The sequence below is a fragment of the Protopterus annectens genome, chromosome 15.part0, assembly GCF_019279795.1.
Source record: "Protopterus annectens isolate FY-2018-M chromosome 15.part0, PAN1.0, whole genome shotgun sequence".
Lineage (NCBI taxonomy): Eukaryota > Metazoa > Chordata > Ceratodontiformes > Protopteridae > Protopterus > Protopterus annectens.
The window spans coordinates 107,545,976-107,563,177 of NC_056749.1; the positions used below are offsets into that span (position 1 = coordinate 107,545,976).

The 17,202-nt window shown below is 43.0% G+C and overlaps 1 protein-coding gene across 1 annotated transcript in view; it reads right to left on the reverse strand.

Moving 5' to 3' along the window:
- Window positions 1–325: 325 nt before the first annotated feature.
- Window positions 326–17,202, reverse strand: part of LOC122789959 (ras-related GTP-binding protein A) — a 244,817-nt gene continuing 227,940 nt past the window's right edge. The window contains exon 9 of the mRNA XM_044057458.1: window positions 326–875. Coding sequence (XP_043913393.1) covers window positions 778–875 — 98 coding nt within the window. The 3' untranslated portion in view covers window positions 326–777. The remainder of the gene's footprint in view (window positions 876–17,202) is intronic.

The following is a 17,202-nucleotide window of genomic DNA, read 5'->3' on the forward strand; positions in this document are numbered from 1 at the left end:
ATCACACTTTTTCATTTTTTTCTGAACTTAGATTATAATTATGAGAGGCTAACACAGAAACCGTATTAAACAATTTGTATTTCTTGCCAAAAATATTATAAGTCCAAATACATGTATTACAATGTCCAAAAAGGAAAAAAAAATAAGCATATGGATTAAGACTTTCAGATGTGAATAGTTTAGTAGCCATGGCTTCAGTCTTTAAGTTTGATAGAGACAGCTGCATTGAAATAAAATAAGTTGCATTCCTTCCATGTCTGACGGTGGGGCTGATAAAAGGTGGCAAATTAATAACCTTTTCTTAATAAAACCAAAACAAAAAAAATTGCAGAAACAGTTTTATTAAACAGGTGCTCAGTGCTAGCAACAAAGATAAAAATATTTGTTACTTCCATTTCAAAATAACCACATTATTACTTGCAGGAAGTCAAGTCATGTAATCTGCTCAAGTCAAATCGAGCCAGGCTCCAGTACGAGGAACCTAAGAGTGCAGGTTACGTAGTTTTCAAACTGCATTTCAAATTGCACAGCCCCATCTGCAGACCAAAGGTCTCCCATTTGCCAAATATTTGGCAAGCAATCCGATCAGCAGTAGATTAAGACCGCGGAATATGACCACAAAATGTCCAAGTACTGTAACCTAATTACAGCACTGCAGTATGGCCATATAATGATTTTGGATTACACAATACATAAATAGCCTTCTTTGGGTTTTTAGGAGACAGATAAAAAGCGTGTGTCCCCCTCCCCTGAGAAAACTACAACTCTGAGCCATGGTCAACGCATTAAAAGGCTATGCTTCGGGCCGTCCACTCTCTCCAGTTTCTCAAAATGCTTCCTTGCATTACGGATGTTGATGAGAGTCGCTGCTGAAGCTGGAAAAGGAAAAAAAATATGGTTATTTTTATTTATCTACAAACTAAAAAGCACAACCTTACTGGTAAAATCAGTCTCAGGCAGCAATCGCAATATTTAAACCACCTTTCCCAGAGCTGTCAAATAATAAGCATTCCTAACTTAGCCTTTACATTTGTAGTACTCTTCCATAATCCATCCTTACAGGAAGACATAAGCCCACCTCCTTTTAGTACTAGTTTGCTGACTTGCAAGTTTGCATTTGGTAAATGGGATAGGGCACTGATCAACAGTGACCGATTTCAGTCTTGACTGGGGAGGTCATACAGAAAAATACATACCAAAAGCTCAACACAAGTTTTTCACAGTGCAAATCTGTCGGTTTGAAAAACAGCAAATAAATTAAGTAAAACATTACTGTGCAAAATGTTGAAAAGTACATTTGAAGAGTCCATCAACATTAATAACCAGTGAATTAAACATCAGGATACGATAATGATAAGTAACCTAAATCATACAAAAAGCAAGAACCAATAACCTGGAAAAAAAAAACGTTTATATTTACATGTAATACTTACATTTACATAAATATAAACGGATCTCCATCACATTATCGAAGATCCGGAAATTCGAAAGTCATATGGCTGCGACCAGATGATCGAATTTTCTGAAGTTTGAATGTTTTCAATGGGGATCGCTGTATAGTGTGGATTGGGAAATTTACCATTTTCCTCACTTTAGTGTGAACTCGGAGTTGGTATATTTAATTAGCAAAGGGTGCGGGGGGTGCAGGGGGCTTGCCCCCCCTCCAAAAATTCGATCATATAGTCTCGGCCATATGACTTTGGAATTTCTGGACGTTTTGATAATCTGACAGGGATCCAGATGTAAATAGTGGGGATTAAGTGTAAAGGAAGGCATGGAAGTTGAGGGTAGAATGGGAAAGGAAATAATGACTGCAGTATATGTGACTTGTTGAAATAGTTAAAACTAGTGGCTTACTTAAACATAAGGAGGCGGGTGGATGTTAGGCTGTGTTAGGGATCTAAACCTCTTCTGCAGCATCAACAGAATGGTTTGGAGGGAGAAGTATAGAGGTGCACTTTCTGCAAGTTAAGGAATAGTGAACATTTTCGGACACACTTGACTAACAAGTAATATACAATTACATTCCTGACTTCCTTAAATGAACTGTAGCAGCTGTCATAGCACAAAAGGGTGGTAGGGAGATTTGCCTTGAGTGTGGTCATGAACAAGTGAACAACAGGATCTACAAACAACTTTTCGACACAACCCATCCTCTGTGTCTTAACTCTACACACTCCCTGAAGACCTGAACTCACCCATTTCCAACCTTCTTACACTTGGACTCCTTAGTAAATGCCTACACTTACAATTTCCTTTTAATTGGGAGCAGATACTACCACATTTGAGATGCAGATAATTAAATTAGAGGTAAAGCGCGTTGCGCATAAAATGTCAAGCACCTCCTGTACCTCTACTATCTTCCTGCCATGCTTCTTAAACACAGAAACACTGACAACTGTTATTTTATCAGCCACATTTCATGAATCACATCCGTTAAAAATGGCTGCCAATACTTGCGGCAGGGACCAATCAGTAACTCAAATACAGTGTCAATCATGTCTTCTGATAGGCAGCTGTTCCCCTTAACTCCACCCATGCTATGACTCCAAGCACACATAGGATCAGCAGTCATCGGTAACAAAGAAACTAGGTAATAACTGCTAGATCTAGCCTAAATCAAAAATGTAAATTACTGGTAAATACCTCATAAGTGAAAACTACAGCGGTAGCGTTGTTACCTCACAGCAAGAGGTTCTCCCGTTCGATTCTCCGTTTGTCTTGGGAGTCCCTTCTGTGTGGAGTCTGCATGTCCTCCCCGTGGTTGGGTAGCATTTGAAAGACATGCATGCGTAAATGGGTGTGCCTTCATTGAAGGTTGGGCGTCAAGCTGGCACCTCGGTGCTTCGTAAAAATCTACTGCCAATCATTAGCAGACCGAAGTTCCACTGTGGCGACCCCTTACCGGGAAAAAGCCGAAAGACAAACAACCACCACCTCATAAGTGAAAACTCTGAGTACTGACTCTGTACTCTCAAAACTGGATAAGGAACGAGTCACACATTCTTACCTCTCCTGAGCCAGGACTAAGCATATCCAGCATGCTTAACCTATGGCAAGTTACTGATAAAGTAAACACAAATTGTCTGACATGAGGCTGCATTATTAGTAATGCATAAACATATAATTATACAATGTTTGTATTAGCAATCAGTACCAAAACAAGTACACCATTCAATGGGATTGCACAGCACATTACAAGGAAATGCTAAGTACTTACACTGCTCCCCCCCCCAAAAAAAAAAGCCTCAGCATATACAGGATTCTCACAATGATTCCAATTCTGTAACTAGGCATGTTGCAATCAATGAGCCTTTCTACCAGTGATGTAAAGGGATACGGCTGACCTGATGGATGCTCTTAGAGGTTGGTAAATCCTATGCTGCCAGCGAGTTCCTTCCTACTTCAAGAATGCATCAACAAATGTATTAAAGATGATGGTCTTCAAATACTGCCTTAAATCATGGAGTCAGAGGATTGTATAAAATCTCTTGTTTTAACTGTCTTAAAGCAGAGACAAATTAATGGGCATTTCAAGCTAACATCTGCCGACCTGGAACAGGTTCCCCATCTTTATGGAGCAGAGTTCCGCCCTAACCCAATTCAAGGGCAACATTGATAACTGGATGGGGAACAGAAAATTCATCCCTGGTTTAGCACCTGTATCTCTAATGGATACAGGCAACCTATAAATGGTTCATCTTCAGGGCCCGTGTTTGTAAATGTTATATCTCCCATATATCAAGGGTACCAGAACTTGGAGATTTGGGATGCATGGCTATGCTTAAAAAGGACCTACTGGTCGTTGGTTCCATCTAGCTTTTGCAAAGATCACAATTCCTTGACTTTCTTCATATGTACCACACAAAAACCTAATTCAAAAAGGAACCATCTTGAAGGTCTTTTCAAATAGCAACTATGGTGCCTTGAAAAATCATCCTGCATCAGTCAGCTAGGACTGTATGAAAGGCCCCCTCACAACCTACATAACAGCAATTACAAAGGAGGCAGGAGTATCCAGATGACTAAAGGTAAGGTGTCCATGATCCAAAGATTCATATGACTATAGCAGAAGTGAATGAAACTTGCTCTGACATTTATGCTGCTCATAAGATTTAAAAGACTGATGGCAAATTCAAGTGACTTAATGAGCTAAAAACTTTAAAGCGCACAGAAATAAAAATTTTATTGAGCAAAGGAAATTTCCCTCAGAAATGCAATGCCAGCCCTAAAATAAAACATTTCCTAGCAAAACAGCATATTTGCAATAAAAAACACAAGATTTCCTTAGAAAAATAAACAAAGATGAAGGTTTACCTAATTGGGGACTTATCTGCTCAGTCTTGATATATTGCTAGCCAACCAATAATTCCATGGTGCCCAGTGTGAAGATAGGTGAAGGCTGTCATTTGTAAATACTAACGTAAGCCACAGGCTTGTTCGCTTAAATGTGAAAAGACTGCATTGGATATTGAACTGCAAAAATGTAACAGTGCTCTCTACTGTAAGAAAGCCAAGTCAAGCATTTTATGACGGCTTTTGATGTCAAAATTTGGAGCCAATATGTCTAGAGGGAGGCATCCTACCTATTGTTTTAAGACCAGAGTTGATGGCTAGAATTTGCATGCATAAATGTCCTTTATTGCTCTGGGTTCAGACCAGGTGTAAAGAATGCAAATGTAGTTTCTGTTAGCCTGGGAACACCAGAGAAGTGTGAAGAATGATGTCACGTGAAGCAGCTCTGTGTTATCAATTTAGAGAGAGAATCAGAGAGTGCAGAGCATTTTGTCTTGAGAACATCCAACATCACCAGGACTGCTTTGCTCTATATGTAAGTTATTTAGAATTGTGTTTTCTCTTAGATATAGCTAGGAACTAGGAAGATTAGACTAAGTGTTTTTTATGTGATGTCAGAACTTTTTTACTGAATTATTTCAAGTATTTCTCTGTGATATCTGAACTACTGACTAGCACTGTGTAGTAAGAAGTATTGTCTTGTGTTTTTACTATTTATTATTAAATATTTTTAACCATTTCAACTGTGGCTGTTTTATGTAGAGTTAATTTAAGCTCTAGAGTACATTGCATGTATATAGTGATACTGTACTAAGTCACTCTAATAAGCCTTGACTGTTCAGTCACACTTACCATTTGGATAATAATATTGCACAGTAATTGGACACCCTTTCCGAAGGGCCTTTGAGTAGTTGATAAATATTAGCTGGGTGGTGGCAGTGATCTCTACCATATAGTCTGGGTAAAAGGGGTGCAGCTGGAGAACCTGTGCCAGCCTTCCCCAGGAATGCCTGTGTCGTTGTATACAACTCTTATCTCAAGGTGTGTGTGTGTATGTATGTATGTATGTATGTGTGTGTGTGTGTGTGTGTGTGTGTGTGTGTGTGTGTGTGTGTGTGTGTGGGCTACTTGGGCAGGGACACGAAGCAATGGTTGGACAGAGAGGGTGCTGGAGGTTTTAGCTTGCCTGCTAGGCTGAGATCGGGACCCTATAACTGTGCCAGTGGGGAGTCTTATTGGGGACCTGGAGAGAAAGGGAGAAACCAGCCCCAGACTGACTGTGACCTCTGTGTGCTCTTAAGGGAAATTGTACTTTATTGTGTGTGTATTTATTATCCTTCCCCTATATGGACGTCCCTCATTGGTGTTAGTGGAGGACTGAGGCTCCTTGATTGCTGGGCCAGTGCACGGGCATCACATATTAATTGTTTGGCAGTGGTGGGATATCCACACCACATATTAATTGGTTGGCAAATACTAATTGGCTTGTAGTGGTGTGGGTAGAGTGAATTCCTGTAGCTTGTGTACAGTGATCACTGAAGGTGTTTTTGTACTCTAAAATCAGCCACACAGTGAATACTCAGTTCAGATCACAATCGTTTTACTTCTTTTGTTAGGTTAGTTAGTCAGGGAAAGCAGGCAGTATGTCAGCAGAGGAGTACGGAAAGCTGACAAGGAGCCAGCTGGCCGAGATGTGCCAGACTAGGGGACTGGTGCATGGAAATCTGACTAAGGAAGACCGGATTGCATCTTTGGTCACAACTGCATCAGAAAACAGCAACCAGGACAACAATTAGACTGGCAGTGGAGATATACCACGCTCCAAAAATGGACAGCTCAGCCTTGCTGCAGAGGACTTAAAAATCCATCTGGAGCTAAAGAGACTTGAGTTGGAGGCCAGGTGTGTGGAAACAGAAGCAACTGAGAGACTGAGGTGTCCAGAGAGTGAGGACAATAAGAAACTGTGACACTTTCAGGCTGAGGAGAATGAGAAACTGCTATGCCTGGAAGCTGAGGAAAAGGAGAGGCAGAGGCAGCATGAGAAGGAGATGCTGACTCTCGCCAGAGTCATGGAGGTAATGGGGAAGGGAGTAACTGGACCCCAGAAGCACAAAAGGTCAGTAAATTTCTTCCGCAGTTTAAAGAAGGGGATAATTGTGACAATTTCATTCATATGTTTGAGAAGGTATGTAAACAGTATGATGTTGACCAAAGGCTCTGGGTACAGTTCATGACCTCCTTACTCCATGGTAAAGCTGTAACTGTGTTGTCTAAATTTGCTGATTGTGAATATTTTGATTATACTGCTGTTAAAAAGCACTTGTTGGAATATTTTAAGCCAACACCTAAAACGTACAAGAAAAAGTTTCGTGAGCATAGACGCCAAGCAGATGAAATTGTGTGTGATGTTGCTGAATTGAGCACTTATTTTCATAGGTGGGTGAACAGATGTCAGATCACCACTTTTGAAGGGGTGGCAGACCTTTTGGTGAGGGAACAAGCCCTAAGCACTTTGCCTGAGGATATGAGGATCTAGTCAGCTGATGGACAATGTGCTACTTCAGTTGAGTTGGGGAAGAAGGGAGACCTATACCTAGCAAGCAGGTCATCCCTGCACAGGAAAGGGACCCCCCCCAGTACTGCTCATGGGTCTAAAGGAACCCATGGTGGGCAGCACAGACTGTCCCAACAGAATCTGCCAATAGCAGGGGAAGCCACTAGTCCAGGTACACGTCCGGGACCTAGGGTTAAATATTCTGAATGCAACCAGTGAGGGCGTGTGGTATGCAGATGTCTACGGAGGCAAGGTGGGGAACAAAAGGTGAGAGAGCCAAGTAAGTGGGGAAGACAAAATGCCAATAGTAGGTTGTCTTGAGACAACAAGAGTACTGAGCTACCATCCTGCAGATGTCCTGATAGGGAAGGATTTGGATGAGGCAGTACCATGTGCTTATGCAGTTACACGCAGTCAGGCTAGGGGACAAGCATGTGAGTCTGGTAGTCTGGGGGAGACCCAGACAGTCTGCATACTTGCAGCCAGGACTGGTGAAGTGGTTACATCAGGGAGGGAGCTACTCTGTAGTAGTGACACTGGATGTGAGCCACAGCTGCTTGTGGGTACTGATGTTCCCTTGGACAGAGTGATTGCAAAGGTAGATGCGAGTTGTAGCACCCAGGCTGTAAGAGGATGTCAGACTTCCTGTGGAAGGGGAGCTGGGAAGGGTTACAAAGAGACAGTTGAGACAGGCTCTGCTCTCAGACCCTACACTACAAGGCCTGAGGCAGGTAGCTAGTGAGGCACCTGATTCTCAAGGGAAGGGGGAATCTGTATACTGGGGAAAAGGCTTACTGTATACAGAGTGGACCCCTGAGGGAGGGCTAGAAGGTGAGAGAGTACAGCAGTTGGTAGTGCCTACAGCCTGCCATCTGGCACTTCTAGCCATAGCCAATGATATTCCCTCTGCAGGTCATAGGAGCATAAAATGTACAAAGAAATGTATTATGCAGAACCTCTACTGGCCTGGAATTTCCAGAGATGTAACAGGGTACCGCAGGACCTGTGAGCAGTGCCAAAAGGTAGGCAAGGCAGGAGACAAGGTGAGAGCTCCTCTGATGCCTTTGCCTGTGATTGAGAGGCCATTTCATTGGGTAGCTATGGATATTGTGGGGCCTTCGAGTACCCAAATTTCCACAGGGAAGAAGTATTCCCTAGTGGTAGTGGATTATGCTACACGATACCCTGAGGCAGTGGCTTTGTCCGCCATTGAGGCAGAAAAGGTGGTAAATGCTTTGTTAGAGATTTTCAGCAGGGTAGGTTTCCCAAAAGAAATACTGACTGACAGAGGTGCCAATTTCATGTCAGACCTGCTGGCTTGTCTGTGGAAGTACTGTGGGGTGAAGCACATGAAGACCACCCCCTACCATCCCCAGACTAATGGTCTTGTTGAGAGGTTAAACTCTACAATCAAGTCCATGCTACAGGCATTTGCAGACCAGTTTAAGAGGGAGTGGGACAAATATCTGCCCCATCTGTTTGTTTACAGAGGGGTTCCCCAGGAATCCACAGGTTTTTCACCCTTTGAGTTGTTGTATGGGCATAGGGTGAGGGGCCCTCGGATTTAATTTGTGATGAGTGAGAAGGTGTGAACCTCACAAGGAGTCTGCTGTGGCATATGTCCTAAACCTCAGGACATGGAACAAGGAACTCATGGGGCTTGGCCCTGGAGAACCTGGCAAAAGCCCAACAGAAAAAAAGTGTGGTATGACAGGAATGCTCGAGCTAGAGATTAGGCTTGAGCTAGAAAGTATGCTGTTGGGCAGCAGATAATGGTTCTCATTCCTGTCAGACACAACAAGCTGCAAGTAGCTTTGGAGGAACCTACAAGGTGGTAAAAAAGGTAAGTGATGTTAACTACATGGTGGAACTGCTAGGCAGATGGCAGGGGCACAAATTGTACCATGTTAACATGATGAAACCTTACCATGACAGGGAGGCCCTTGTGCTGAGCATTTGCAGTGGATTGCAGGAGTATGAAGGATATCTGGTGACTGATCTCCTCAGGGAGGCTTGGACTGACACTTCAGTGGAAGGGGTAGCAATGTTCCAGCAGTTATCCTCTACCTAGGTTCGAGAAATCCGAGCAGTAGTACAGGAGTTTGGTGACATGTTCACTGGGAAACTAGGGTGCACCCACCTGGTGCAGCAACAGGTGGATACAAGACCCTAAAAGCCTATTAGGCAGGCCCCTTATAGGGTGCCTGAGAGAGTCAAACAGACTCTGAAGGAAGAGATACAAGAGATGTTGGAACTAGTGGTGATTCAAGAGTCCAGCAGTCTCTGGGCCTCCCCAGTGGTGCTGGTGCCAAAGAAGGATGGCAGCACCAAGTTCTATGTGGACTACAGGAAATTAAATAGAGTCAGATGCTTACCCTACGCCTAGGACAGATGAGGCCCTAGAGTAGCTGGGTGGGGCCAAGTATTTTACAACCATTTATCTTACCAAGTGTTACTGGGAGGTGCCCTTGACTCCCAGTGCTAAAGAGAAGTCAGCCTTTGTGACTCCTTTTGGCTTGTAGGAGTTCACAAAAATGCCCTTTGGGATGAAGAATGCCCCAGCAACTTTCCAGAGGATGGTAGATCATACCCTAGCAGAAGCAGGAGGGTTTGCACTTGTTTACCTTGATGATACTGCCATCTACAGCCATTCCTGGCAAGAGCACCTTCAACATGTCCAGGAGGTGCTGGGCAGACTACACAGAGCAGGGTTGACCATTAAGCTGAGAAAACGTCCGGTGGGTATTGCAAAGGTCTCCTACCTGGGACAAAGAGTGGGGAGTGGTAAGATCAGGCCAGAGCCTGCCGAAATAGAAGCCATTCAGGCATGGCCTTCTCCTGTTACCAAAGAGCAGGAGAGGGCATTCTTAGGTACAGCTGGGTACTACAGAAAGTTCATCCCCGGTTACGGTTATAGTACCATAGCTGTTCCCCTCACAGACCTGACAAGGAAGAACAGGCCAGATAAGGTAGTGTGGACCACAGCATGTGAGCAGGCATTCCAGAAGCTTAAAGAAGATTTGGGAGGACCCCCTGTGTTAGCCAGTCCAGATTACAGCAAATAATTTGTTGTGCAGGTGGATGCTTCGAACCATGAGGTGGGGGCTGTACTGCCAGATTTCTTCAGAGGGAGAAGAACACCCAGTGGTTTATCTCAGTTGTAGGCTCCAGCCCAAGGAGGAGTGCTATGCAGCTGTAGAAAAGGAACGTCTAGCCATAGGGTGGGCACTGCAGAAACTTCAGCCTTATCTGTATAGAAGAAAATTCACTGTAGTGACAGATCACAATCCTCTAACATGGTTAAACAAAGCCAGCCAGCAAAATGCCAAGTTGCTAAGATGGAGCCTAGGGTTGCATGTATATGACATGTCAGTGCAGCACCGCAGTGGGATTAGCAACGCCAATGCAGATGGGCTCTCAAGACAGGGAATGGGGTAAGGTACACTCGGATAGACCTAACCCTCTCAAGCAACGTTTCTCAAGGGTCACTTGAAAAACTAGCTTGAGCTCTCTGGGGGGGGGGGGGGGGATGTGTGAAGGTTGCCAGCCTAGCTAGATAGAAATATCTACAAAATTCTGTCATTTATAAATACTAATGTAAGCCGCAGGCTTGTTCTCTTAAACGTGAAAAGACTGCATTGGATATTGAATGGAAAAAAATGTAACCGTGCACTCTGCTGTAAGAAGGCTAAGTCAAGCATTTTATGACCGTCTTTGATGTCAAAATTTGGAGCCAGTATGTCTAGAGGGAGGCATCCTGCCTATTGTTTTAAGACCGTTAGAACACAAAAAGCACCAAAGAACTTTCCAAAACAGTTTATTGGAGATAAAATTGAGCCTCTGAAATATGCTTTCATCCCCCAACAATGTATAGACTTCTTCAGAATAAAGGTGAACAACAGTCAGCTTAAATACACATGAAAAAACACACCCCCTTGATCACTCAATAAAAATGTTCAATAATAAAATAAAGTGATATACCCTATAACAAACACTCCTACAGCAATAGTTCATAAAATAATACATAAAGATATGTACCAAAAGGCATACAGAGAAATGCATGAATGTTTAAACACAAAAAAATCATTATCTAATAGCACACACAGATTTCATTTTAAGAAAACAAGTAATAGAAACTACAAGACCAGGTGGATGCCCAGCATTGCACCTTAACTGCCATTTAAGTTCTAAAAATTCTAAAAACAAATCAGTTGGTCCAACCCTAGGGTCATGTTCAACACTGTCAACAACAATGAACTTGAAAAAATGTGTAGGATAATTCGTAATATGTTTGTATAATGCACCACGTTCATCCATTTTGCCAATGTCATAATTGTGTTGGGAAATTCTATATCTTAACTGTTGAATACTTTTGCAGACATAAAAACAAGAACAACATTGGCACAATGCAATATATACAACCCCCCTGCTGTCACAATTGTATTTTTTCTTTGGTTTTACACAACCAAAATCCTGTAGGTAAAATTCCGTTCCTTCAAGTAACAAACTACATTGCGAACAATATCTGGACAATGGACGCCCCCTCAATGGTGTTAGTGGTGAGGACTGAGGCTCCTTGATTGCTGGGCCAGTGCATGGGCACCACACCCAGCAAAGGAGCGCTATTAGACGGCAAAAAAGCCCCGAGGCAATTTACACTCCAACTGCCTTGATATGGAGCTCATCTCAAGTTTCATACAGTTGGAACATATGAAGGACACTCTCAAGCTTTGAAAAACTGGCCAGTCTTGAGGATCACAAAGGCATAGGAAACAATTAGATTGGGCTACTGCAACAATGATCTCTATACTGCACATCTATAAATTTTGACATTCAGTAGTAGTACATTTAAAGGTAAAACTGGGCACTCTTTTGGCAACATGCCGTTTTTATATTTATCTATATATTTATCTATATATACGTGTGTGTGTGTGTGTGAATGAGAGGGAGGATAAAGGAATGGTGAGGATGCAGTGAGTAGAGGTGGTGAAGGTGGATGAGTTTAAATACTTGGGATCAACAGTTCAGAGTAATGGAGAGTGCAGAAGAGAGGTGAAGAAGAGAGTTCAGGCAGGATGGAGTGGGTGAAGAAGAGTGTCAGGAGTGATTTGTGACAGACTAGTATCAGTAAGAGTGAAAGGGAAGGTCTACTAGAGGGTAGTGAGACCAGCTATGTTATATGGGTTGGAGACAGTGGCATTGACAAAAAGGCAGGAGTCAGAGCTTGACGTGGCAGAGTTGAAGATGTTAAGATTTGCACTGGGTGTGACGAGGATGGACAGGATTAGGAATAAGTATATTAGAGGGTCAGCTCATGTTGGACAGTTTGGAGACAAAGCCAGAGAGGCAAGATTACGTTGGTATGGACATGTGCTGAGGAGGGATGCAGAGTATATTGGGAAAAAATGCTAAGGATGGAGCTGCCAGGTAAGAGGAAAAGAGGAAGGCCTAAGATAAGGTTTATGGACATGGTGAGAGAGAGGACATGCAGGCGGTTGGTGTGACCAGAGCAAGATGCAGAGGATAGGAAGAAATGGAAAGATATGATTCGCTGTGGCGACCCCTAATGGGAAAAGCCGAAAGAAGATGATGAGATTGCTGTTTATAGAAAGTATAGCTTTGACTTATACAGACATTTACTGGAGAAAATTTAAATCAAAAGTGGATCTGAAGCCACAACACATACACCAGCAACTACTAAAAGACGAAAGTTGCATACTTACTGTAACATGAGCTCTGTTTGGACACCTAAGTTGTTATGAACTGTTAAAAAGCAGTGTACAATACCTAATCAGCTCGACACATACAACCATTCAGGTTATACAAACACCCTCTCTTCACATGACACCCAACGTCTCTCTCCTCTATTTTTCTCTTCTTGACCACAGAAAAAGTAAAATGCAATAATCCTTCCCCTAACCAAACATGAGAATAGAGGAAGGCTTGGCTAATGAAGACTGAATTCTCTATGCAGATCTAATGAAAATTATGTACCTACCACATCAGAAGTGCTGAGGAACTCTAGTCTTTGTTAACTGCCATGAAAGTGCCTCCAGCTAATTCACTTGGGTGGATGGTTTGAGGAAAAGAACAATGAACAATGTGGCCCAGTAAATGCCATTCTTATGTCTGGCATCCTGTCAGTGTGGTAACTAAGCGAAACTACCTAGCCATCTGCCTCTGAGGCACATTCTACTGTTCTTAACCTATCAGGAAGACTCCCCACCACCAAATGGCAAGTATTTATGGTGGGCGCATGCAACAAATTACAACCAAGAAAAGCTTTGTAAGGGAAAGCACACTGTGCTATGTTGTCTGGACTACAAACAGAGAAAAGGTATCTGTAATATAGTAAAGGACAAAATGGCCTAAATGTCACTGTGCAGCAGAAAACTGTGTTCAGTTCTTGCATACCCCCTCAAAATGGCATAAAGCTCAAGACCAGGCTGCAGCCTGAATAATGAAAGACAGAAATGTACACTGCAAAGAACATCAATCCAATGTAGCCCATAACCAATTTGCATGTTCTGTATGGCTAAGAGGCACCAGCAAGTGACACCCTAAACTTGTACAATCCAAGCCCCTCCCCCCAAAAAAACTTCCCTCTAGATTACTCCACATTTAGAAAAAAGGACTGCATCTACGTAATGAGAACCAACTTGCTGTATAGACGGAATGATTGATTTGAACAACATTGAGCAAAGCTGCAGTGGCCACCAAGAAATCCAATAACCATGAGATCTCAAGGACTAGAAGAAAACAACTCCACTGTCAAATTCCTCTTCCTGTACTACACAGTCTGCAAAAGGGAAGCACGTACAAATGCTGGTCTATGAAATGCACCTCAATGTATACCACAGCAGTGAAAATATGGGTTGCAAAAGGAACTGAGGGACACTACACTTGTATCAGGTCTGTATTAATACACTCCAAGAAGATATTATCAACCTTGACAGCTTAACTAACTGTCCCACCTGTAGGACTGTAGTAAGGTGAAAACCTCCAACAACCTACAATTCATAGGTTAAGGAAAAAGACCCAAGTTACCAACGGAGGCGATTCAACACAGCACTCAAATGTGGCACCGACTGAACAACAGCTTGTGCTAGCTAAAAATGTGAGGCCAGAAGCTCATAAAAGGACCAACCAAGGGGGTCATAACTGAATGCGGCTAACACCTACGTGATAATAGCGAACTGCTGCAACAGAGTCCTTCTATCCGAAGATGCACTGCAAGACACTGTATTTGGCAAAGATGCAACTTTCTCAGTAGATGGTCGACCTGTTAATAGTAAATACCCCTAAAAGGGTAAAGCTCCCCACAGAGGTGTTGACAGGAATTAAATGCAGAACATATGCTGCTCCTCATGATCTTGCTGTCAGCAGTACAGGAACAGATGTGGGACTGGATCCAGCCCAACACGAGTGGAAACCTTTAGCTTTCCTAAGCTTGAGGTGGGGAGGGGGGATTGTAATCCCTAAACTGCATAAGGATGTTATGCCAGTCTATGAAACTCCTTAAAAGGAGTCACCATACGATGAGTAATCAAACAGCAATAGACTAGATGACAGTCCACCTCAAGCATCCTGAAAATAAACCTAAAAGGCAGAAGAGTAATTTCAGAACACTGCACCCTAAAATTAGGGAGAACTTGGAAAAAACGAAAAGAAGTAATAAATAATTAGCTTTTAAAGCACATGAACAACAAGGATCAGAAAGACCAGCAAGCGAGGAAGGAAAAAATGATGTAGATAAAAACTAGTGTGGTCTCTAAATACTAGTGTGGTCTCCTTTAAGGCCCCTGAGCCAGTGGTAAACATTACTCAAACCACTGAATCACAAAAATGCCTTCTACCACCACCTACAGGACTGCATGGATCAGGCAATCCCAAACAAAACTAAGACTCTTTGTACCAAAGGCAAGCGTCCAGTCTGGTGGACCCCAGCCATAAACAAGCTCTACAACAAAAGGAGGAAGCTACTACAAGATAGAGCAAAATCCTTGAAAGGTAAGACACCTTTGATCATTATAAGTAAAAAACTAAGAGCTCTCATAAAATCATCCAAGGCAAATTTTGAGAGAAAAATCGCCAAGGACTCAAAAGACAATCATAAGGCCTTCTTTAGCTATGTTAGAAACCTAGGAGGAAACTCCCAGAATTAGTTCAAAATGATGTGAAGATTACTGAACCTACACACATTGCCAACATACTGGCTGACAGGTTCAGTGCAAACTTCTCCCCTCCCCCAAAGGAGAGATATCTATACCAGAGGATTGTAGCCCCCCAAACATCTCCAATGCCCAGGTGAGAACTGCTCTCTCCAAGGCAAAAAACACAGCATCCATGGGACCGGATGGTGTCCCCGGCTGTGTGCTCCATGAACTCAATGAGGAATTAAACCCGCAGTTAGGACAGCTGTTTAATCTTAGCCTCACCTCAGGATACGTACCCAAGGAGTGGCGCACGGCGACTGTGGTCCCACTTCACAAGGGCGGTGCCTCCACCGAACCTGGAAATTACCATCCCATTAGCTTGACAAGCCTTATCTGCAAAGCCATGGAGAGGATCATAATGGAACTCATAAATAAAGACATAGGGAACTTGCAGACTTTGGATCCAACCCAGTTTGGTTTTGTCAAAGGCAGATCATGCCTTTTAAACTTGGTCGACTTTTTCGAGACAGTCACCAAGGCCATTGATGAGGGAAAGGCAGTCCATACAGCCTACCTCGACCTGGCAAAGGCCTTCGACACAATACCCCACTCAGGTATCATCGAAAAACTCATCAGCTTGAATGTAAACCCATACATCACAAGATGGGTTGCAAACTGGCTAAGTGACAGAACCCACAGGGTCAGAGTTGGTGGAGCCATGTCAGACTCAAAGCCTGTCACAAGTGGTGTCCCACAGGGCTCAGTCCTGGGTCCACTCTTGTTCGGCATCTACTTTTCTGAAGTACAAGCAAACACAGGAGGGTTATGGCTGACAAAGTTTGCAGATGACTGCAAACTGGGCGCCATACTCGAAAACACATCTGACACAGATATCCTTCAGAAGGGCCTCACAGAAACGGATAACTGGTGCCAGAGCCATGGCCTAAAGTTAAACGCCAAGAAATGCATAGTCATACCCTCCGGGAAAAACAAGGTTACCCCTAGCTACCATATAGGTGGCAATCCACTGAGCACAGAAGAAGTCATCAGGGATCTGGGGACCCAGGTTGACAGTAGCCTTTCGTTTGACACTCATGTTGCTAAAGTAGTTAGGAAAACCTTCTACATTGCACACCTGATCATGAAGGGATTCACATCTAGATCAAGGGAGGTCATCGTCCCCCTGTACTCATCACTCAGACCTATGATTGAGTACAATGCCCCATTGGAATGTATCTGACCCGACACCTGCAGCAGCTGGAAAGGCCCCAAAAGTTCCTCACCAAAAGGATAAAGGGTCTCAAAAATATGTCTTATGCTGCCCGACTGAAAGAACTCCAGCTCTATTCAGTCTCATACCGCTTGCTCAGAGGTGACCTGTGCCTGACATATAAGGCCATGTCAAACCCAGATTTGATGAATATGCTTCACCTCAAAAAATCTAGATCCCTCAGAACCACAAGGCGGAGACTTAAACCTTGACACGGTTATTAATAGAATGTGCTGGAGGGACAGATTCATCACCCAGAGACTCCCTATGCTGTGGAACAAAATCCCGGTACATGTGAGGCAGAGCACCTCGCTGGCCTTGTTCAAGAGGAATCTTGACCAATGGATGGGAGATCGCAGATATACCCCAGAGATTACTTCAGTGTCACTGCTTGACAGAGGCACAACAAAATAATAGGCCTAGTTTTATTCAAACTAAAGGGGTGGCGAAAGCCACATAACTATGGGCTAGGCTTATAAATGCCCTTGGGCAGATAGCCTAGTATGAACCTATGAACCTATAAGGGCAAGAAAACAGTACAATCACCAAAGCTGAAATACCCACATTACCTGTATTAAATTACTAGAACATAAATTAAAAACCCTGGATTAAGATGCTGTCTAACACATTTCTCTTCTCCAAATGAATAAGGTAACAGATTGGCAAATGATTACTATTAACATTATCCTAGTAATATTATCTAACACAATATGAAGTACACCAGCAGAAAAACAACAAAAAATGTATTCAGTTGTCTCTCAATCTCAATTAAAATCAATAGGTTTAGCGCTAACATCCCCAGGCTTCTTCAGAACAATTTTAACGTGTTAACATTTTTATACACTGCTCCAGCCAATCCCAACAGATTAACATTTCGCCCAAAAACATTTAACCCTTTGTAAACTAAACATTTTCTAAAAACGAAA